This window comes from Bos indicus, chromosome 14, assembly GCF_029378745.1.
Source record: "Bos indicus isolate NIAB-ARS_2022 breed Sahiwal x Tharparkar chromosome 14, NIAB-ARS_B.indTharparkar_mat_pri_1.0, whole genome shotgun sequence".
NCBI lineage: Eukaryota > Metazoa > Chordata > Mammalia > Artiodactyla > Bovidae > Bos > Bos indicus.
The window spans coordinates 26791516-26814422 of NC_091773.1; the positions used below are offsets into that span (position 1 = coordinate 26791516).

Sequence of the window (22907 nt, forward strand, 5' to 3'; positions counted from 1 at the left end):
TCCTGGGAGCCTCCGGGGAGCTCGGAGGCACCCCAGACCCTGCGTGTCCCTGACTCCTGACCCTGACACGGTCACTGGGGTCGTGGACAGTGTCTATTGTTATTATCATCATGACTACTCTGGTTCTAGGTTTGTCAGCCCCGGTGCCCAGGGGGAGGAAGGGCAAGAAGGTGAAAGCCCAGAGCTCACACCCAGTGGTGCAGGATGCCGACTGGCTGGCTGGCTGCAACCCGGACGCCTTGTTCCAGGAGGACAGTTACAAGAAGCACCTGAAGCACCATTGCAACAAGTACGTCAGGGAGGGCGGGTGCGGGGAGCGGGCAGCCCTTCTGGTTCTTAACTGTACGTGTACTCAAGTATGCGTATACACCAGATATCCATCAGTAAGACTAGTGCACTCTTGTGGCGCAGCTTTACTGTTTTTTTTCTTGAAACATGATGTCAGGTCAGGTGGAAGCCTGACTTTAGAGGGCTGATTTTTGGGGGGGAGGGGGGCAGTAGTAACGATGCATAAACACAGTTTTACTACTTTAACTATTGGTAAGTATACAGTTCATTGGCAGTAATTGTATTCAGATTGCTGTGTGCCCATCACCACTGTCTAGAACCCAAACCTTTTCATGGACCTTAGTATAACTTCTGTTCCTATTAAATGATTTCTCACCCTTCCTGCCCTCGGCACTTGACAACACCGTCCCACCATCTGTCTCTAAGAATTGGCTTATTCTAGGTATCTTGTTATAGTATTTGCCTTGTTGTAGCTGGTTTATTTTACTGAACATAATGTTTTCAAGGTTCATCCATGTTGTAGCTTCTACAGAAGCTCGTTCCCTTTTATGGCTGTGTAATACTCCATTGTGTGTATAGACCACATTTTATTCATCCATGCATCGATGGGCACTTGGGTTAATGGATGTCTTTGGCTGTTGTGAATGATGGTGCTGTGGACATGTGGATAACTGAGTTTTAGCCAACGTGTTTAGAGAATTGTGGTTAGCTTTATATAATCCTGCCTTCAACTGACTGCTTCCCATGAAGGGGCTGAGGAGTTTAGATGATATTTTTTGCTTTGTGATGCCATGAACAGAGGCACCTGGTGGACTACAGTCCGTAGGTTCGTGAAGAGTCGGACATGACTGAAGTGACTTAGCACATGTGCACCTGTGCACACACACACGCACGACTCCTCGGTTGTTGGGTCCATTTTTTCTTACCTGCGAGGTTTAGAATCCTATTCCTCACCTTTATTTCTAGAACCTGATTATACGTAGCTGAAGGGAACTGGACCTGAATTAATTCCATTGCTCGGAGCTCTGTGAGCTGCTGAGCACCTCCACCTGTGGGTGCTTCCCCTCCTCTGAGCGTGTGTTTTCAGTATCTGGGGTTCAGCAGCACAGCCAGTGCACATCTGTACCCTTCCTGATTGGGGCCACCTGGGGCAAGCTTCTCATCCTCTCAGACTCGCTTTCCTTACTTGTCAAATAGAGCTTCAATAAATGTCTGTCTCTATATCGCAGCAACAAAAGTCTGAGTACCTATTACTGGCAGCACGCCAAGCGCTTCCTATGGATTTTCTGTTTGAATTGTCTAAGACGAGTCATCTTGCTCTTTTATCCCCCTTTACCAGACAAGGAAACCAAGTCTCGGATACTCAGGGTCCCTCAGCTAGTCGAGGGACACCGCCCTTGCTCTCGACCACCCCCCACCCTCCCACCCCCGCCCATGTCTGAAGCCTATCTTCCCTCAGAGTTGTCTAAAGCCTCAGTGAAATAATTTCCCAGAGAACACCTGCTTCTCCTGGGTTGTCCTGACTCATGGTTTTCATCCCTTTTTAAATGTAATGGTACTTTCAGGGACCATCTTTGATCACGATTCTTAAATTTTGACTGACAAAAATTTTCCTTTCTGAGTCTTCAAAACCATTACCTCAAACCATCTTAGCACCTCAGAAACCACTGTTACTGTCATAGCATAGTGGTCCTCCTTCAAGTCCCGCCCCACTCATAGCTATTAGAAAACTTCTATTTCTTTGTAGTTTCTGTGAAGTTGGGGTCCATAACCTTAGGAGTTCTGGATTCAGACAAACCGTAACCGAAGGGGTTTAGTGTGGGGGCAGGCTTCTGTTCCCAGGCCTCACTGAGACAGCAGTTTTTAATTTCCCACGTCAATCACAGACTTCCATAGGGCACCCTCCCTGGTTAGTACGTGAGCTATAACTCATGCTCTTTACATCTTACCTGGGTCTCAAGAGAACTGGCCATGTCTCCACCTCCTCTCTGGGATGAGCAGTCAGAGAGAAAAACGAGACCCAAATTGTGAGATCTTCTGGAAAATATCCGGCCAGTCCTCTTCAAAAGTTTCAGGAGACCAAGACAGGAACTGTCTTGGGTTGAAGGAGATGGAAGGGGTGGGACAGTTCAGTGCACCTGTGGTCCTGACCTGGATGCTCGTCCAGAAAACAGACCCTAGTGGGACCAGCCACCAGAATGAAGATTAACAGTGGGGACTCGAGAGGCATCCTGACTCACCACATGCAAACCCCTTAGAGTCCGAGGCCACCTTCCATCACCTCGTTATCCTGCCAGGACCCACCATATATTCCTCAGGGGCACTCAGCTTGCCTGTTCACGAGTTTGAATTTTTTCCTCTAGAAGAAAGATGACATTCACAGTTACAATCATTCGTTAAAGCCTCCATCCACAAAACTAAAACTCCTCATGAGGTAGAAAACCTTGTCTTCTCCTGAAGGAAGAGAAACTGCTAGGGTTACTGATGCTGCACTGAGGTTTGGTGCATAAAAGAAGATCCAGGTAAAGGTGGAAGGTGCGTCCTGGCTGAGCATCCTCTGTGAGGAGACCTGGGCTGCAGACTCTGCTCTTGCCGGGCACGGCTGCCCACAGTGTTGACTTCGCTTCTGCAGGTTCAGTGTGGCACAGTCAATTTTTAATCTTATCCAGAGAAAGAAATCTTAATAAAAACCAGTTTTCCAAAAAGATCTCTTACCTTGGAGCACATTCAGGTCTTTACAGCTTTGTGTTTTGCCTGTTGAGAACCCAGGCTGGCCAGGAGCAGCCCCCATGCTGGACAGGCAGGCAGGTGATACAGGGGTGTCTATGTGTGATCCGGGGTGGGTGGTACATGGGTTGTCTCTGTGTGATTAGGGGCAGGTGGTACATGGGGTGTCAGTGTGTGATCCAGGGTGGGTGATACAGGGAGTATCTGTGTGTGATCCAGGGCAGGTGGTATATGGGGTGTCTGTGTGTGATCCAGGGCAGGTGGTACACCAGGTGTCTGTATGTGATCGGGGCGGGTGGTAGAGGGGGTGTCTGTGTGATCGGCGGTGGGTGATACCGGGGGTGTCTGTGTGTGACTGGGGGCGGGTGACAAAGGGGATGTCTGTGTGCGATCAGGGGCAGGTGGTACACAGGATGTCTGTATGTGATCAGGAGTGGTCTGTCGTGGTGAAGCCACCCCTACTTGCCATTTTGATGTGTTCAAGGACAGGGTCCATATCCCTAGAGACAGTACAAAGAGGTGGAGTCAGATGGCCTAACTCTGAGTGGTCCGTGCTTAAAGTGACTCTGGGACTTTGAAGTCTGTCGCTTGTCTTCTGTTAGCTTAGGAAATGGAAATCGTAACTTGTCCTACTTTGCCCTAGAGTTACTGTGAGGATCAAATGAACTAGTGGTAGTACACGCGACACACGGATTGAGAAGTGTTCTCCAAGTGTGTGGTGGGAATCGCACTTGATTTTGTCTACTCGTGGACAAGGCGGTGGTCTTCAGGTGTCTGTCCTGAATGCACACCAGGGCTGGTCCAGGAGACGCTAGACTTGAGAGTTCTTGGGGTGTTTACCAGGTGGGCTTTATCCAAAGAATTAGTTTACACCATTGAGGAAATCCACATGAGATTGAAAATTTGGTTCCTAGAATTCCATGAGTTTTTAAAAACCAATTCCTTGAAAATGACTAAGAACTTCAGCAAACCAGACACACTTTAATCTCCTTTGTGATGTTGTATTATTATTTGTTAAGTGACAACTTGGGCTTCCAGGTTATGTAAGCTAGAAGGAATAAAACATGGGTACAGCCCCTTAAAGGGTGGCCCGGCAAGGATCCACCCCCACCACCATCTTCCTTCCTCAGAAGCAAAGTTGTATAATCTGGAAAACCTGACATTCTGTATTGAGGGTTTATTGTCAGGTAGTAAAACCAGATTTTATATCTCGTTTATTCCTACAACTTGTGATGTGCTTCCAAAAATGGTATTAAGGCAGCAGCTGAGGAAATTTTATGAGATAATGAAGCAGAACAGTTACTGAAAGCCATCTGCTCAGTTGTTTACAAACTTGCTTCAATACTTCAGAGGCAGTGGTGGGCTACGTGTCTAAACTTCACAAGCTGCGCTAGGTAGGACTAAATGAAGTGCGCCCGGGCCGGGCTGAGCGCCGGCCCTCCCGTGCAGGGGGCGCGGTTGCCAGGCAGGCCGGTTGGAAGCCAGCAGAAAGCACACGCAGAGGTGATTATGTGGCACCATCTGTCACGCTTCAAGCCTACCATACAGCATGGCTAATCAGCCTTGGCAGGATGATGGATGAACAGCAGCAGCTGCCAAAAGCCACTGTTGGCAAACAGTCCCGAAGTTAAGAACTTCCCCCCACCTCCCCCGTCTCCCTCTCCAGGGTCCTGCTGCGTGTCCGCATGCTCTACTACCTGAGACAAGAAGTGATAGGAGACCAGGCAGAGAAGATCCTGGAGGGCGCCGACTCCAGGTGGGTACGCGCCTGTGTTCCTCCTCGCAGTGACCATCCAGGCAGTCAGAGTCCACGTCACGGGTGGGGGGCGCGCTTCAAACCTCCTGCATCCTCAGCACATCTCTCTTTCTGCATCTCGAATGCAGTGTTTGTCCTACGAGCCTGGGGACATGAGGAGAATCGGGAGAAGCCTGTTTGTAGGTCTTTGTGGACGTACAAAAAGGTGTGAACTAAATGACTCGTGTTTGTGAGGTGACCTTTAAAACAGGGTCCTGTGGGATAAAGTTTACTTCTGGTCCCAGCAGAAGGCAGCCGACTTCTGCCCTTTCCTGCAACCTTGGCTCGCACCGCCCCAGCATCCCCACCTCACTCCACGATGCTCAGGTGCTTGTCGTGGGAAGGGGGCGAGTGTCATGCTCCTCACTTAGCATTCTTTTCCAGCAGTGGGGTCTATTGTAAATATCACGTCAGTGGTTGTCTTTGCAGTGAAGCTGACGTGTGGATACCTGAACCTTTCCACGCGGAAGTCCCCACAGACTGGTGGGATAAGGAAGCAGACAAGTCCCTCCTCATTGGCGTGTTCAAGCACGGTAAGGGGCGTCTGCATCAGACCCCATCTTGACCATGTGTCTTTGTCTTTATTTAGAGCTCTCTGCACACTCTTTCCAAAGTCATAATATTAATGAGGCTAGTTCCAAAGGACTCTTGGCGTCTACGGTTTCCCCGCACGAAAAATCTAATATGAACTGTAAATATCAGATGCTGTTTTTGAATGTTTGTTGAGTATTTGAGAAGAAAACATTTCTTCCTTGGCTGTAAATAGAACCCAAACCATATTTGTTTTAATAATAGCCAAGTTGTCCTATAGCTCTTTGGAAACTTTACTTCCAGCACGGCTCCCCTTGCGCGCTCTGCCAGCCCATGTCAAAGTGGACGGTGGGCTTAACCTCTGCTATTAATCTGTACAAGTGCCTCCTGGGCTTTGTTCCAAGCAATATTTCACAAATGTCAGTGCCGAGAACCCGCGGCTCCCCTGAGTGGGACGCAGCCTTGTTAACTTTGAAAGGCCGGGGATGCAGAACTGGCATGATATATACAGTGAACGATTCCTGATTATAATCCCGAGTCTCTGGAGGTCGCTGAGGTATTCTCGGCAGCCCAGCCTGACTAAGGGGGAGAATGATGGCTTATAAAACCTTTCATGATTACAGTTTGGCTGGCGGCTCTTCAGCAGTTAGGAGCCGGGGTGTTGTCGTACACACCCTAATTGAATTGTGCCGTTCTGCTTGTGTACTGCAGCCGTGTTTTGTGAGCTCAGCCTCAGAAACCATCTTCCCGCAGTGCACTGTTGGGATCTGCCATTTCCCATCTAGTCAACCTGGGCAGTCAAAAAGCAAATTGCAGTTTGAAAACCATAGAGGGAACAGTGTCATCTTACTGACACGCATCATCCTAAACCTGATCAGACAGGTTCGTTGGCCTGACGTAGACAGGGATGTATCAGCCGGCAGTGGACTTCCCGCAGGACCGAAGCCGCTCACAGGGAGGGTGGGCTGGACCACTGCAGAGGTCATCGAAGAACACTATGCGGCCTTTTAAATGCCAAGCAAAATTAGATCTTGGGGACAACAGGGTCAGACCTCTTCCCGGGCATCTTGCAGTTACCCTGAACCTGTGTTTTCATTAGTATTTACTAAGGTCATTCTGATAATATCCGTGAAAATGTAATCTGCCTTCCCCCTCCCCCAAATCTGCCCCGGGAAGAGCATTCCAAGAATGCGCTACTATAGCCTGGTTAGTTTAAATAGGGCATAAACCATCATCTGATAAAGAGACGACCTTGGTGTGAGGCAGCCATGCTGTGGTTCTGTGAGTGACGGGCCTTCGTGGTCTCTGTGTGTGTCCTCTCTGGGTTGGGGGGACGGCACAGGGTACGAGAAGTACAACTCCATGCGAGCTGACCCCGCGCTGTGCTTCCTGGAACGAGTTGGTATGCCCGATGCCAAGGCCATCGCTGCCGAGCAGAGAGGAACAGACATGCTAGCAGATGGCGGTGACGGGTAAGAAGGACACTTTAAAATTTTAATAAACTTTATGTCAGTGTCAGAGTGTCAGATCCACTGGCAGGGTTCAGTCCTTACACAACACCACGCGCTGTGCTGCATCTGATTTGGACTTGAGCGGTGTTTACCAGTATAGTCTGTTTATGTATCATGATGACTATTTAAACACAATATAGGATCTAGATAATCTGTAACTTGTCTTTTTCAAATGATCATAACCCCCCCCCCCCGCCCGAACACACCCCACTGCGTGCACACACACCCGCCGCCCCTCATGGCTGCACATTTTAAATACCGACAGAGTCGCTTTGGATGTCAGGCTCAGAATTCAAAGCAGCATGAGGCGAGCTGTTCCTTTTTATCAGGCTCCTTCGGTGTCTTGATAATCAGTGTGATTTAAACATTTTTTAAAAACATTTCATACAGGGGAGAATTTGATAGAGAAGATGAAGACCCAGAATATAAACCAACCAGAACGCCGTTCAAGGATGAAATAGATGTAAGAACTTGAGTACATTCAGTTTTATGGCCCCAGTAAAATATTATATGCCCATATAAGACTTATTAAACTTTATAGATAACGGCCTTTCCTTTAAAAGACAAAGCAAAATAGAACCCCAAATTAAAATAACTTGTCTTTCTTGCTTTGCTTTTGAGGAATTTGCAAATTCTCCTCCAGAAGATAAGGAAGAGCCCATGGAAATACGCGCCCCAGGTACAACTCTGAAAGCTGTGGGGAGCAGAGCTGAGGAGTGGGACTCAGGCCAGGCCCCATGGCCAGGCTGCAGTTCCTTCACCAGGGTGGTGTCTCCAAATGCCACTTCATCTACTGCTCTCTGATGTGAAGAACTCCTGCTGATTCTTGGTTAATCATTATGTTCAATCTCTTTGATAAAATAACTTTTTTTGGACAAAGACAATTTATATATTTATGATTTATACCAGTTAATGAAAGCTCTTAAGCATCTACAGAAACATAGCTCATGGAAGCAGGAAATTTGTTAAATATCTGAAATAACTGCCAGTTTATTGAGACTACTACCCTACTTTTTCCCTGATATAAAATCATTAGGTAACAATTATATGATTGGTTTTTATGTTCAAGATTATTGTATTGCATTATCACCATGTAGTTTGTGGCACAAAGTATGTTTCTTTATGTATGATTGATATATGAACTTGGCTTTTTTTTTCCCCCCTAAGGAGTTGAGAAAGAATGGTTTATAAGTTCATACTAATATGAAACTTCTATACTTCCTTAGTAGTAGTGTTAGTCACTTAGTTTTGTCTGACTCTTTGGGCACCATATACTGGACTGTAGCCCACCAAGCTCCTCTGTTCATGGAATTCTCCAGGCAAGAATACTGGAGTGGGTTGCCATTCCCTTTTCCAGGGGATCTTCCTGACCCAGGGATCGAACCCAGGTCTTCTGCATTGCAGGCAGATTCTTTACCATCTGGGCTACAGGAAAGTATTAAGAGAGCACCACCATCATTTTTCCCAGGCTATCATTTGAATGTTAGCAAGTCATCCTGTTTGGATGGGAAACCCTGCCTATGGCAAAGGTCATAGCTACATATTCAGGAATGTTCTCTCATTCAGGAATGTTCTCCCCGCCTCCCCAGGCAAGCACAGCGAGGGCAGCACTGAGCTAGGCCAGCTGTACTGGCCCAGCACCTCCACGCTGACCACCCGGCTACGCAGGCTCATCACTGCCTACCAGCGCAGCTACAAGCGGCAGCAGATGCGGCAGGAGGCGCTGATGAAGACAGACCGGCGGAGGCGGCGGCCTCGCGAGGAAGTGCGGGCCCTGGAAGCCGAAAGGGAGGCCATCATATCGGAGAAGCGGCAGAAGTGAGCGTCTTAGGGTTTTCTTAGTCCCTGGTACCTTCCTCTCTCCTCCGCTCTTCCTGGCCTGCAGAGGCAGGAATCACATCCAAGAGGATGGCCGTCAAACCCAGCCCCCTCCCCAACCCGCCCCCCCACCCCTCCCCCCAACCCCCCCCCCACCTCCCCCCGCCCCAGAACAAAACAAAGCAGAAAAAAGCACTATGGATTCAGTTTAAAGGAGAAGCAGCAGTAACCTTTAAGCCTTTTTACTCGGGTACCAGTCCACAGCTAAGATCTCTCTGACAGGTGGACGAGGCGGGAGGAGGCGGACTTTTATCGAGTGGTGTCCACATTCGGGGTCATTTTTGACCCTGCGAAGCAGCAGTTCGACTGGAACCAGTTCCGAGCCTTTGCCAGGCTTGACAAGAAGTCCGACGAGAGTCTGGAGAAGTACTTCAGCTGCTTTGTGGCCATGTGCCGGCGGGTGTGTCGCATGCCCGCCAAGCCGGATGACGGTAAGTCCTCAGGGATGCGGAGAGGCGGGAGGGCCGGGCATAGGTTCCCCAGGGATGCCGGTGGTGTGGGGATGGGAGCGTGGCGGGGACCGGAAGGGGCAGAAGGTTCCCCAGGGATGCAGGCCGTGCGTGGACAGCCTGGGATGGGAGAGGCTGGGCGGGCTCGGGGACCTCCCGCTGCTCCCCTCGATGACACGCGGTCCTCCTGCGCAGAGCCACCGGACCTGTCGTCGGCCATCGAGCCCATCACGGAGGAGCGCGCCTCCCGCACACTGTACCGCATCGAGCTGCTGCGCAGGATCCGCGAGCAGGTGCTGCACCACCCACAGTTGGCTGAGCGGCTCAAGCTCTGCCAACCCAGCCTGGACCTGCCCGAGTGGTGGGAGTGCGGCCGGCATGACCGGGACCTGCTGGTGGGCGCCGCCAAGCACGGCGTCAGCCGCACCGACTACCACATCCTCAACGACCCCGAGCTCTCCTTCCTGGACGCGCACAAGAACTTCGCCCAGGCCCGGGGGGCGGGCGGCGCCCCTGCCCTGAACCCTCTGGCCCTGGGCTTTGGCCAGACCCCCGCCGCCACCCCAGCTGCCCCAGGTCAGGAGGACAAGGCCGGGGCAGCCGAGGCCAAGGCCAGGGAGGCCTCCGAGAAGCCCGAGGGGAAGGAGGAAGAGGAGGCCGAGGGCAGCGGGAAGGACCAGAGGCAGGACCGCGAGGCGGAGCTGGGGGCTGGGAAGAGCGAGCCCAGAGGGGTGGAGGTCGGTGTGGACTCCGGGCCCAAGTCCATTTCTGAGAAGGGTTCTGAGGAGGACGAAGAGGAAAAGCTGGAAGATGATGACAAGTCAGAAGAGTCTTCCCAGCCTGAAGGTAAGACCTGACTGACCCTCAGGCCTCTCTTGGGCCCACCCCAGCAGCTGTCTTCATGTCATGTGATCCGTGTCCTCTTTGGGTTTTTAAAGGGTAATGAGTGTACATTTGCATTAGGATGATAACGGGTAATGCTTAGATGTGTGTTTTGCCCTGCTGTGACCTGTGAACGCACTACTTCAGCAGCTTCTCAGGTTTTACAGGCAATAACAATTTTAAGGCAGATGATGCTTAATTTAATTTCCATTCAGAAATAAAGAGTGGGAGTAGAATCTAGGAAGAACCAGTTGTCTTCCTAAGTCCCAGGTAGGTTGCCGTACCTGCCACAAAACAAAAATTAAACATGCGCTACACTTTTCTACCTGAGCTTCAGCTCGGAATCGTGGCCAACACGTTAGTCCTCTTTCTGATGGAGGAGCAGAGGGTCCTGTGGGTCAGAGGCTTGGCTGTCACCACCCTCCCCTGAGACCTGTCTGCAGCAGGATGCCTGCTGACTAGTGACATAGCCCCCAAGCCTCCGCTTCCTCATCTGTTAAACGGGAGTAACACCAGCTACGTGCAAGGGCCCTTGCAAGCTTTGAGTGACAGGATTTGCAAAATCCCTGATACCATTCTAGCCATAGTAGATACGAGATACAGAGGAGCTCGTCAGCATTCAGACATTAAATCCATTCCCCTCTACACTTCCTTTTCAGAAAGATTCTGGTTGTGGGTGATGCACAGTAACTCATTTCTCAGCAGGGGCTGTCTCTAGAGGGAAGAATTTTGATGAAGAGAGCAATGCTTCCATGAGCACTGCTAGGGATGAGACCCGGGATGGATTCTACATGGAGGATGGTGACCCATCTGTAGCTCAGCTCCTTCATGAAAGGACGTTTGCCTTCTCATTTTGGCCTAAGGTTGGTGGGATTTTGTTGTTATTTGATGACCAAAATAATAAATGGGGTGAAGAAAATCATTCTAGCTTGATTTTTCAAATAATTTTCAGGTGAACTTTGACATAGTGTATGAAGATTGTATACTAGATTTTTTTTTTTCTTACAAGAATGATCTGGAAAAGCACAAAGAAAAAAATTCTGTAGAATGCTTTCATATAGGATAGGAAAGGTGACAAGAAGCAAAGAAAGTAAGAAAAAAGAACTGTTTATAGGGCTCTTTGGTTCCTTGAGGTCTTTTAGGTTATTTGTCTAGTACAGTCTATGGCTTATTGCTTCAGAAGACTCACCCATTGACGAAATGTGTGGATTTTTTGAAAAAAATTTTATTGTGGTAAAAAACACACCATGAAATTTACAGTCTTCACCATTCTTTAAGTGTGCAGTTGGATAGTGTTAAATACATTCATATATTCACATCATATATATATACATATATATTTTTTTTTTCACACTGTAAAAGGATCTTCAGGACTTTTGTATCTTATAGGATTGAGACTCTATACCCATTATCCAACTCCCCTCCCTCTCTGCCCCTGGATAACCACCATACTACTCTCCGTTTCTGTGAACTTGACATAATCACATAGGTAGAATCATACAGTACTTGTTCTTTTGTGACTGGCCTATTTCACTTAGTATAATGTCTTCAAGGTCCATCTTTGGGAAAGCATGTAACAGAATTTCCTTCCTCTTTAAGGCTGAATAATAGTCCATTGTGTGTCTGTACCATATTTTCCTTATGCATCTGTCCATCGTTGGGACATTTGGCCTCCTTCCTTCTCTTAGCTTATCATGGTGCTGCTATAAATGGGAATTACTGATATCTCATTGAGACCTGGCTTGCTTTTTTTTTTTTTTTTTTGGTATATACATACAAGTAGTATTGCTGGATCATAGGGTAGTTCTGTTTTTAATTTTTGAGGAACCTCTGTACTGTTTTTCACAGCAGATGTACCATTTTGCAATCCCAGCAACAGTGCACAAGGGAATATGTGTGGACTTTTAAAACTGTGTTTTGTTTTGTTTTTAATATCCTGAAGCAGAACTTTCAGATCTAAGACAGCTTGCTATATATTTGGAACCCTGTAATCTTCTGAACTGGGGAGAGGATGGGCTGCTGACCCATTTGCTCAAATACATTATGAGATAATCACAAATGTAGTTATCTGTAACCAAAAGCAAAGTGGAAATTACTCTTTTGGCTAACTAGTATAATTTTATAATAAATCTCTGTGTAATTTGGGTCTGTTTTTCAGGGTGGGGAAATAATCTTCCTAATCACCATAACAGGGCTGTCTGGTTTAAGACAAACAACACAAAAAAAGGTCTCTATGGACTCATCCCCAGGCTGGTCTCACATGGTGTCCGTTGGAAAGAAACAATGTGAAATTTTTAACTGAAGACTGTATTATCAGAGACGTTGCCCCCTGTCCCCTGGCCCCACTCCCCTTATCTCCCTGGTTTTGCTCATCTCCCTTACTGAGTTTAGAAGAGAGCTTCCCAGATCAGCCAGAAGGCCCCTAGTAGCAGGCCCTTTTAATCTGTGGAAACTGGGTCTAAGAGCTGTAATTAGAAAATTTTAACGTCCATGCTTCAATGAAACTTGAAGTGATAATAGGTAGAGGATGCAAATCGACACTCATTAGGTGTTCCTAGGTTGGTGCCCATTCGTAATGCTGAACTTTATTAATAGTGACGCTAATGATGTCCCACTTCCTGGGAGAGGCTGCGGTCCAGCCCGAGGACTGCAGCACCAGCACATGGTGAAGTCTGAGTGCAGGCTTCCATCCCTGGTCACCTCCCAACACACACCAACAATATGTAGCCCGAACAGCAGTGACTTGTAAAGCTCGGGGACGTTTTAGAGGCAGTGGTTATGTAATGCCCTCTCATTTATGCGCCTCAGTGTTCATAACTGAGAAATACTGAGTGGTCTGTGTTGTGGCCACCTTCGAACCTTGCAGCAGACTAAAGCGGTTCTGGTGGGTTTGGTTTCTTCTCTCGCTTGTTTGCTTTCTGCTTACTTTTAAGCCTTTTCTACTCTTTGGCATCTCGGTGGATGTATCCATCTCATCATTTTCACCAGGTCTTTGTTACGGTTTCGTGTGACTTTTCTTCTCTCTCTAGGACCGAGTAATGATAAACCGATTAGACAACATCTGTGAAGCAGTATTGAAAGGCAAATGGCCGGTAAATAGGCGCCAGATGTTTGATTTCCAAGGCCTCATCCCCGGCTACACGCCCCCCACCGCCGACAGTCCCCTGCAGAAGAGGAGCCTGGCCGAGCTGTCTGCCGTGGGCCAGGCCAGCATCAGCGGGAGCGAGGAACTCACTGCCTCCCCTCAGCTGTCCAAGGTCAGTAAGAGCGCCCTACCCGGGGAGCCTAGAGATAAGCTCTCCTGACTCAGTTCGGAAGCTCGTGTTGGCCGGTCCCATTTGAAATAAGAAGGCTGCTCTGGCCTCAGACGTTTAATCCCTTAAACTTCTCATCCCTGGTTTCTGCTGTGCGGCAAGTGCAGGCTGGGCTCACTGTTTCTGTGGGGATTTTTTCAACAGGATGATGCCCTTAACCTCTCCGTGCCTCGCCAGCGGAGGAGGAGGAGGAGGAAGATCGAAATCGAGGCGGAGAGAGCTGCCAAGCGGCGAAACCTCATGGAGATGGTGGCGCAGCTGCGGGGGTCTCAGGTGGTCTCAGAGAATGGACAAGAGAAAGTGGTCGATTTATCAAAGGCCTCGAGAGAGGCAGCAAGCTCTACCTCAAACTTTTCATCTCTCACTTCAAAGTTGATCTTGCCCAACGTCTCCACGCCGGTGTCTGATGCCTTTAAGACTCAGATGGAACTGCTCCAGGCCGGCCTGTCCCGCACGCCCACCAGACATCTGCTCAATGGCTCCCTCGTGGACGGAGAGCCCCCCATGAAGCGGAGGCGGGGAAGGAGGAAAAACGTGGAGGGCCTTGACCTGCTGTTTATGAGCCACAAACGGACATCACTGAGTACAGTAAGTCCAGGGGATGGTGCCCCTCCACCCCCACCCAGGTGTTCATACTGGCAGCCGAGTCCTGGCTCTGCTGCCCAGGCCGGGGCATGTGCCCCTCCATGATGTGGTGTGAAAGCCACTCCTCCCACCAAAGGAGCCACAGTGGACAGAGCCGTGGTTCTGAGCTGGAATATTGTGCTAAGCATTGGCACAGATCACTCAGCCTGAACCACATGTAGCTTGAGGATTTATTCTTCCCAAGGTCCTAATGTATTGATTACTCTCAGCAGACTAGCCTCAAACAAACATGTGTTCTTCTGAGCCTATAACCTGTGAACTTCGAGATGGAAACACTTCTGCTCTTAGAAGTATCAATATGTTTGGGGCCCAGCATTTATTAGATTTGTTCAGCTTCAGACTGAAGATTTGTGTTCATATGCAAAGCTAGTGATTGCAAATTCTCCCACCTCTGTAAATGGATATTTTAAAAATCTCAACTGAATTGAGGTCTGTGCTAGTTTAGGTTTGCAGGAAATACATGTGTCAGTGGATTTTGGCATTTATTTCTTCAATTCAAAGGAAATGAGTGCAATGTAATCAAAATATCTCTGTTTCCTGGTCCATCTCAACCGCTCACCTAAAACTGTGCCACCCCATTAAGAATTAGAGAGTTTCTCCCAGGAACCAGAATACACGAAGGAAGTCCCCTCTAAAGCACTGAGACTGGTACAAGGCACCAAAATAGCAACCTGCTCCAATATTCTTGTCTGGGAAGTCCCATGGACAGAGGAGCCTACCGGGATACAGCCCATAGGGTCACATAAGAGTCAGACACAACTTAAGAGATTAAACAACACCACCACAGTGAGCCTGTGGATTCGAAACCCGAATCAGCACAGAGGTGCCTGATAAGCCGGCACACGGGTGGTGGGCCCATCCCCTGGGCGATAGACACAGTTTAAGAAACGCCAAGGGGAGAAGTTTGTTTAAATATGTTTTCCTTATTTCATCCCTATTATTATTTCCCCATTTTTAAGGGAAGCGTAGTAACCTAAAAGAGTAGGGAGACATGGTGGAGTTAGGGTCTAGAAGTGACAACAAACAAGCTTCCATTGAAACTTGTCCCCTAGTCGGGTCTGGTTCTGGAGCAGGAAATGCCAGCTCACTCCAGTATTCCCTGGGAAATCCTGTTGTCAGAAGAGCATGGCGGGCTGCAGTCCACAGGGTCACAAAGAGTAGACACACTGAAGTGGGCTAGCCATGCGTCTGAGTTTCAGAAGCATCCAGGTGGTTAAAAGGTAATTTATTTTCAAAACTTATTGTAAATGTACCAGTCATAGTAACTGTCATTTTTGTGGATCATGTGATTTACTTTTAGCATCTTGTAAAAATACGCCGTACAGTGTATCAATTTGACTAGTTGTTCCCCAAGTTAAAGAAAGGCCATTGCTAGGTGTGTGGTCCCCTGTTGGGAACCACCCTAATGCTTTGATAGGTTTTATTCACTGAAAATCCTTTCTCCGGGAACATCAACAAATCATCTTTCCATTTGAATTTTATTTTGTGGACCCAGCATCAGGAATTAGCAATTACAATTTCCTATTGTAATTGTAAACCCCATATTAGACTTACGACTGACTTTATTCATTCACGTATTTTAAGCTATCTCTAAGAGTTTATTAGTTTTTTTCCCCTAAAATCCTATTAGCAACCTAGCTCAAAACTCTTAACAGGTATTAGAGAATGTATGTTTATTTTAATTATTTTTTTTTACTTTTAAATGTTGGAATTTCACATTCCTCATTTGGTGTTATAGAGGGTTTTGTGTGAGCACATAAAACAGAAGGAGAATGAATCTATAAATAAACTGAGTAGTGAAGAGCTGTAGAGGTCAGCAAGGTTACTTGTGTGGAATGAGGCAAATCCTAAAATCTCACGTTGGCATCATGCTGGAGATCACTGTGCGGTTGTGAAAAGTAAGGATGCAGCCGTTCTGCAATCAGCAGCATAGTGGGAGTCAGCCATGCCCTGTGCCAGGTACTGGGATGCAGAGAATAAAAGCCTGACAGGTGCTTACACCAGAGAACTCAGTGTTTAAGATGGGCGACAGATAAATAACAACCTCTCATTGTCGTGAGGTGCCCCTGGGATATTTTGAGAACCCAAAAGAAGAATGGGAATGGAAGGAGGAGAATGTGGGCAGAAACAAGTGGGAAAGTTTCCCTATGGGTGGTCATACCTCAGTTAAATTTTGCAGGTTGTATGGGAGTAAGTCATTTGAAAAGAGGGGGCTGGGAGAGCATGTGCAAAGGGAGCGTGGCCAGGGAGAGCCCATTGTGTCCGATGAACTGAAAGTTACTGGCCAGGGAGTTTGATGAGGAGGCAGCTTCAGCAGAGAGGAGCTTGGGCACAAGGTGAGATGTAAACCACAGAGGGCTTTGGTAGGCGACCTAAAGAACTTGGATTTTATCCTGAAGGTGATGGGAATTCAATTGCAAAATTAGCTTAACTAGGGGAAGTGATGTAACATAATCTTTGAACTAGGAAGGGTGCATTTCAGCAGATTGCCTCCTTACAGAGTGGAGACTGGATTAAAGAGGGCGGAAGTAGAATCAGAGGGCCCGTTTAGGAGTACTTCAGTGATGCAGGGGCCAGTGACGGAGACCTGAACCCAAGCAGGAGCATGGCTGGACAGATGGGCCTGTGAACCACGTCTGCAGGTTGAAACGCAGAGTTTGAGGACCAGTGGCTGGGCAATGGTCAGGTCTCAGCTTCAACTAATTCATCTTTCCAGTGTTGCCACACATGCCTGATATGAAATATTGTACTACCAACAAAATTGTACTGAACACAGAAAGCCAAAAAGCTACAATGAACTGGCTTTTGGAACATTCCGTGAATTATAATTTCGATAATTTCTTTTTTTCCCGCTGTACTGTGCCGTCTGTGGAATGTTAGTTTCCCAACCAGGGATTTGAGCCCGTGCCCCCTGCATTGGAAGTCTTAACCACTGGACCTGTAGGGAAGTCCCCTAATTTTCATTTCTTTAATGACACTCTCCAGGGATCCCCAAGAAAGACTGAGAGGCTACCCACGCTTTGAGGGCATACCAGGCTCAGACTCCACTGCCTGTGTCGTGTTCCTAGTGGGTCTCAAACATGGAACAGAGATGGACTGAATTTTCTACCTTATTACTAATTGTACAGTGTGAAGAATAAGTTACATCTTCTGATTTAATTGCTGTTCCCAAACTGCCACTGTTTCAAGTAGCCTTTTTCCCTTTTGAGACCCACCCCACTAGGCTCCTGTTTTCTTGGGCTAGGATGTAGTCAGGACCGCTCTCTCCACTCAAGAATTGAGAACATTGTCTTCTTTCTGCAGGAGGATGCTGAAGTGACCAAAGCTTTTGAAGAGGATATAGAGACCCCACCTACAAGAAACATTCCTTCTCCTGGACACCTGGACCCAGACACACGGATCCCTGTTATAAATCTCGAAGATGGGACGAGGCTGGTGGGGGAGGAGGCGCCTAAAAATAAGGATTTAGTTGAATGGCTGAAGCTGCATCCCACTTATACTGTTGATATGCCAAGTTATGTACCAGTGAGTATCACTGAGTAGAGACTTGTTTCAGGGGACTCTTGCCCAGTCAGTCCTTTTCCTTCTCCCGTACAACATGGAAATCCCTGGTCCCTCAGTCTGTCTTGTCAGTGTGAACGTTTTCAAGCTTTCATCACTCTGTATTCTACATTAGGGGTTTTCCTGGTGGCCCAAGTGGTAAAGAATCCACCTGCCAACTCGGGAGGCACGGATTCGATCCTCTAGAGAAGGGAATGGCAACCCACTCCAGCATTCTTGCCTGGGAAATCCCATGGACAGAGGAGCCTGGCAGGTTGCACTCCATGAGGTCACAAAAGAGTCGGACACAGCTTAGTGACTAAACAAAAACATCAAAAATTCCACATTAGAGAAACTAACTTCAGGTCTGTCCAGTGTGAAGAGCAGCCTTGTAGCTATTTGAAGACGCATTTCCTTGTTTTTTCCTTCTCCCACCAAATAGATGTGATTTTTTTCCATTGCTCTTCACATGGTGTGGTTTCCAGGTGGTCCCATTAATAGAAAAACACACACCCCTCCCCCAACCAACACACTTTAATTGGTCTCTGGACTGAGTCTGCCCAGCACAGAATATTAGGAAGCTGTTCCTGAAGAGATGTGAGCAGCTAATGCAGCCTGAGGCTTTATTGGCGTCTTTCTTAAACAACTAACACTCAATGCCATTTATTAAACATCAGACAGGAACCCTAGATGATTTGTCACTTAAACTGCTGCTAGCTTTAAACAGTGCATGTTTTATGTCTTATACTTATGTGATTGAATTTTTTCAAACTTAAGTGTGGGAGTTTGCATTTTGGTGAGTTCCTGCCACTCAGAATGCACCCTCCTGCATAGACTCTCTTATCCCTTGGGCTGTTTCTCCTCGTGCACAGTCTCATGGCGTAGACATGAGATCATCCCTGTATCCATTCACATCATCAAGTAGAGATTAGCAAAGGAGCTAGAGAAAGTTTTCTTTTAAAATACCATGACTCAGTGAAACATTTGAAGACAAGACTTGAAGCAGGTTATTGGGAGATGAGAAGAAAAGCATATTCTCAGCTTTCAAGTTTGTTCTTTAAGTACAGGAGAAGGAGAATAGTTTTTCCTTTCAAAGAAAACTAGGGTTTCTGATCCTTAAAATGATTGTTGAAATTTCCATAGTAGTTAAAAATGGCCTGACTGTTCTGCTTATCATCCATATAGGAAAGAATAAGTATTAACTATGGTTTTACTAAATACGATTTGTTTTTGTATTTTTGTGTTTTTTGCAGAAGAACGCAGATGTGCTGTTTTCCTCATTTCAGAAACCGAAACAGAAACGACACAGATGTCGAAACCCTAATAAATTGGATATAAACACTTTGACAGGAGAAGAAAGGGTGCCTGTCGTGAACAAACGAAATGGGAAGAAGGTAAACCCTGGGAAAGAGAATTGATCTCTCTGGAATGTCTTTTCCCAGCAAGAAATGTTTTACTCCAACCTCTTTTATAAGTTAATATTTCTTCCAGAATATATGTGATGTGTGTATGTATCTGTGTAGATACACAAATGGGGAGGGGGGAAAAGGGAAGAACTTGTCAGTTTCTAAGTCTTTTCCTAAATGCCTCTCCCCAGATGGGTGGAGCTATGGCGCCTCCGATGAAGGATCTGCCCCGGTGGCTGGAAGAAAACCCCGAGTTTGCAGTGGCCCCAGACTGGACGGACATAGTCAAGCAGTCTGTAAGTATAGACTCTGCCTCTCTGTCCAGGAAGGTATCTGTACAAAATTGTTTTCCTGAATTTTTCTTTATTTTCTGCTTGTCATTACTTATTCAATGATTTATTCTTGGCTTAAAAGAATTGATACAGTACATCATTTCCATAGATAATTAATACATCATCATTCCTTGTATCCATATGTCATTAATCCAAAGTGGATTAATTTGACAGCTGTGATTTAAAGGACTGTATAGAAATACACACTCACGGTATTAGAGGCAGACTTACTCCAGGGAGAAAGGCCCCAGGTAAACCTGGTTAACAGCATCGGTGGAATGGAATTTATGGTGGTTAAGATCCTTGAGATTAACTGTGATTTCTGGTTTTAAGATAAATGAAAAATACAGCAATTCTGCCTAGACATTTATTTCACTATTTCTTTTTGCAATTAATTTGTTAATAAAGTCTTGATTCTTTTTATTTGTCCAAAGTATACAGTAAAAGTGCTTATTTTTCTTTTGGTGAACAGTTCTATTCATCTTCACACGTGGATAGTTTCTTAAACAGCCAGCATAATCAGAAGAATATAGACAGTTGCATCACTGCCCCAAATTCCCTTGTATTGCTCTCTGTCTCCACCCCCAGCCCAGGGCACTCACTCCTTTATCTGTTCTCCATTCCTAGAGTTTTGTCTTTTTGAGAATGTCAGGTATACAGAAGTGTAAACTACATAACCTTTTTGATAGGGCTTCCTTCACTCATCATACTGAAATTCATCCAAGTGGTTACATGTGTCCGAAGTTTCACTGCTGATACACTCTTGTGCTTGGATATAACCCTGGGTGTGGTTCCCTGTCACCCGTGGAAGGACTCTGGGCTGTTTTCAGACTGTGACAGTTACAAGCAGAACTGCTGTAAAACACTTGTGTACACATTTTGGTGTGAAGATGAGTTTTTGTTTCTCCAGGATAAATACTAAAGTAGTACTTGAAAGTGAAAAGTGTTAGTCACTCAGTCATGTCCAGCTCTTTGTGACCCCATGGACTATAGCCCACCTGGCTTCTCTGTCCATGGGATTTCCCAGGCAAGAATACTGGAGTAGGTAGCCATTTCCTTTTCCCACCCAAAGGGTCAAACCCAGGTCTCCTGCATTGGCAGGTGGATTCTTTACCACTGAGCCACCAGGGAAACCCCCACTGATAGAGTACCCTTTCACATTTTTTTTTTCCTGCAATTCAGCATAATCTGACGAGCTGTATAATGCGAAAAGAGAGAAGCTTTGCTTTCATAGGTTCTATCCTTGAGCTTTTTGAATGGGAATAATTTGCTTGTGTATTTCCATTCTGAACCATCAGTGTTCAGTTCATCACAAAGGCCCAGGTGGAAATGAGGTTTTGTCCCCCAACTTTGACAGCCCTTGTTTGCCTCTCCCTTCCCTTCAGGGCTTCGTTCCCGAGTCCATGTTTGACCGGCTTCTCACTGGACCTGTGGTGCGGGGAGAAGGGGCGAGCCGGCGCGGAAGGAGGCCCAAGAGCGAAATCGCCCGGGCTGCCGCGGCAGCCGCAGCAGTGGCCTCCACGTCGGGGATCAACCCGCTGCTGGTGAACAGCCTGTTCGCAGGGATGGACCTGACAAGCCTGCAGAACCTCCAAAGCCTCCAGTCGCTCCAGCTGGCGGGCCTCATGGGCTTCCCTCCGGGACTGGCCACGGCCGCGGCGGCCGGAGGCGACGCCAAGAACCCGGCGGCCGTGCTGCCCCTGATGCTGCCGGGCGTGGCCGGGCTGCCCAGCATGTTCGGGCTCGGGGGGCTGCTCAATGCCCCGCTGTCCGCTGCCGCCGGGAGCCCCGCGGCCACGGCCGGTCCCACGGATCCTGAGGACGGTGCATCCAGGGCGGAGGAGAAGGGTGGCGAGCACGAGGACGAGAGCAAGGACCCGGAGAAAAGCACAGAAGCCGCCCCGGGCCCAGACTCCGCGAACGGATCAGTGGGTGCTGCTACCGGCCCGGCCGGCCTGCCCTCCAACCCGCTGGCCTTCAACCCCTTCCTGCTGTCCACCATGGCCCCCGGCCTCTTCTACCCGTCCATGTTTCTACCTCCAGGACTGGGGGGATTGACGCTGCCCGGCTTCCCCGCGCTTGCGGGGCTCCAGGGCGCCGTGGGTGCCGGCGAAGACAAGGCCCCCGACAAAGCCGAGGGGGCCGCGTTTCAGGAAGACGAGCCCCTCGAGGGCAGCGACGCCGAGGAGAGCCTGGACAAGACGGCCGAGTCCTCCGTTCTGGAAGACGAGATCGCCCAGGGCGAAGAGCTGGACTCCCTCGACGGCGGGGACGAAATAGAAAACAATGAAAATGACGAATAACCAGTACCAGTTTCCAGTTAAAGTGTTTAAAAACTTTTGACAAGTGGTAGTCCTACTGTTTACACTCACAGTTAATGTTCATACCTAGTTTTATAAGCTGTTCTGTAACATAGTGTAGCAAAGAAAAAAAAAAGTCTCAAGTCATGTTATACAGGTGTGTCAAAAGGTATCTTGGTCATTAAGTATTGTGCAGTGCATTATTTATTATCCCTAGGAGAGATGAAATTTGAGAGGTGATCCTGTCTTTTTAAGGAAACTTACATAATGCTCTGCTTTTTTTTTTTTTTTTCTTCCCTTGTTCTCTACTTTTTCTTTTGGTACCATTGGTATTATAATAAAGAGCAATTTGTAACCGAGTGGCACTCATGGAAGGAAGTGCTGCTCAAAGGAAGTATGAAGTTATATATTTAATTTTTTAATTTTAATTTTTTTTTTTTTGCTGTGAAGGTCAAGATGAAATTTACCATACATATCATACTTGCTCATTTGTTTCCCTTTATGACTGTACGGGGATGGGGGGGGGGGGTTCCCACACTCACGCATCACACACATCCATACACTCTGACAATCTCCACCTTAGTGTGAACGTCTCTGTCCCGAGGCGCAGCAATAATAAGGCAGCTGTTGAATGTGAAGGGTCCCTTTGGAAATTAACCTACTGGGAGGGTTCTTGCCAGACAGAACTGCAGTTCCATTGTCTCGTGGTCTTGTAATGCACTGGTATAAACAAAATAAATAGATGAAATTAATAAAGAGTGAAAGAAGAGAGAATCAGGTACCTTTTTTAAATTAAAGGACTTTGTTACTTTAGCCACAAAGCTAAAACAGCGTTACCTCAGCTCTAAACTAGCCTTGAAGTTTACAAACATGACTTTGTAAATGTATTGTTTTTCTTTGTTGTGATGTCCTTTTATTTTTTTTTCTTTGAAAACTGCTATCATGTAAGATAAAATGTAAATTGCTGCCAACTGTAGTAATGATGCTTTTAATAAAAGTGACCCACGATATCCAGAGATGTAATTATAGAATGTAGTAGGGTAGGGGAACTGGTCACTCTATTTTTTGTATTCGCAATAGATGCAAATACAGCATTCTGGCCTTTGTATAGTTTCTTGATATATCCTCCTATACCAGATTAGCTCTTAGTAATTGTCTTCAGACTAGACGAGAAGAAAAACCATCAATTGCCTTTACATAATTCTACTCCGTATATCTCAATAGAACCGCATGCAAAAACCTCCCATTATGTCCTCAAAAGGGCATCCAAGACTGAGAACACTTAAACACGTGTGCAGCATCTGATAAT

The 22907-nt window shown here is 47.2% G+C and overlaps 1 protein-coding gene across 4 annotated transcripts in view; it reads left to right on the forward strand.

Annotated features, from left to right (window-relative positions):
- Nucleotides 1–22704, forward strand: part of CHD7 (chromodomain helicase DNA binding protein 7) — a 190595-nt gene extending 167891 nt beyond the window's left edge. For 3 of the 4 annotated variants that reach the window (XM_070802571.1, XM_070802574.1, XM_070802572.1), the window contains exons 23-38: nucleotides 130–289; nucleotides 4682–4771; nucleotides 5240–5343; nucleotides 6684–6813; nucleotides 7243–7315; nucleotides 7474–7531; nucleotides 8442–8670; nucleotides 8953–9161; nucleotides 9375–10025; nucleotides 10764–10924; nucleotides 13091–13318; nucleotides 13520–13963; nucleotides 17324–17545; nucleotides 18814–18954; nucleotides 19158–19262; nucleotides 20684–22704. In XM_070802571.1, coding sequence (XP_070658672.1) covers nucleotides 130–289; nucleotides 4682–4771; nucleotides 5240–5343; nucleotides 6684–6813; nucleotides 7243–7315; nucleotides 7474–7531; nucleotides 8442–8670; nucleotides 8953–9161; nucleotides 9375–10025; nucleotides 10764–10924; nucleotides 13091–13318; nucleotides 13520–13963; nucleotides 17324–17545; nucleotides 18814–18954; nucleotides 19158–19262; nucleotides 20684–21601 — 3923 coding nt within the window. In that variant the 3' untranslated portion in view covers nucleotides 21602–22704. The remainder of the gene's footprint in view (nucleotides 1–129; nucleotides 290–4681; nucleotides 4772–5239; nucleotides 5344–6683; nucleotides 6814–7242; nucleotides 7316–7473; nucleotides 7532–8441; nucleotides 8671–8952; nucleotides 9162–9374; nucleotides 10026–10763; nucleotides 10925–13090; nucleotides 13319–13519; nucleotides 13964–17323; nucleotides 17546–18813; nucleotides 18955–19157; nucleotides 19263–20683) is intronic. The other variant, XM_070802573.1, reaches the window with a different exon arrangement.
- The last annotated feature ends 203 nt before the right edge of the window (nucleotides 22705–22907 follow it).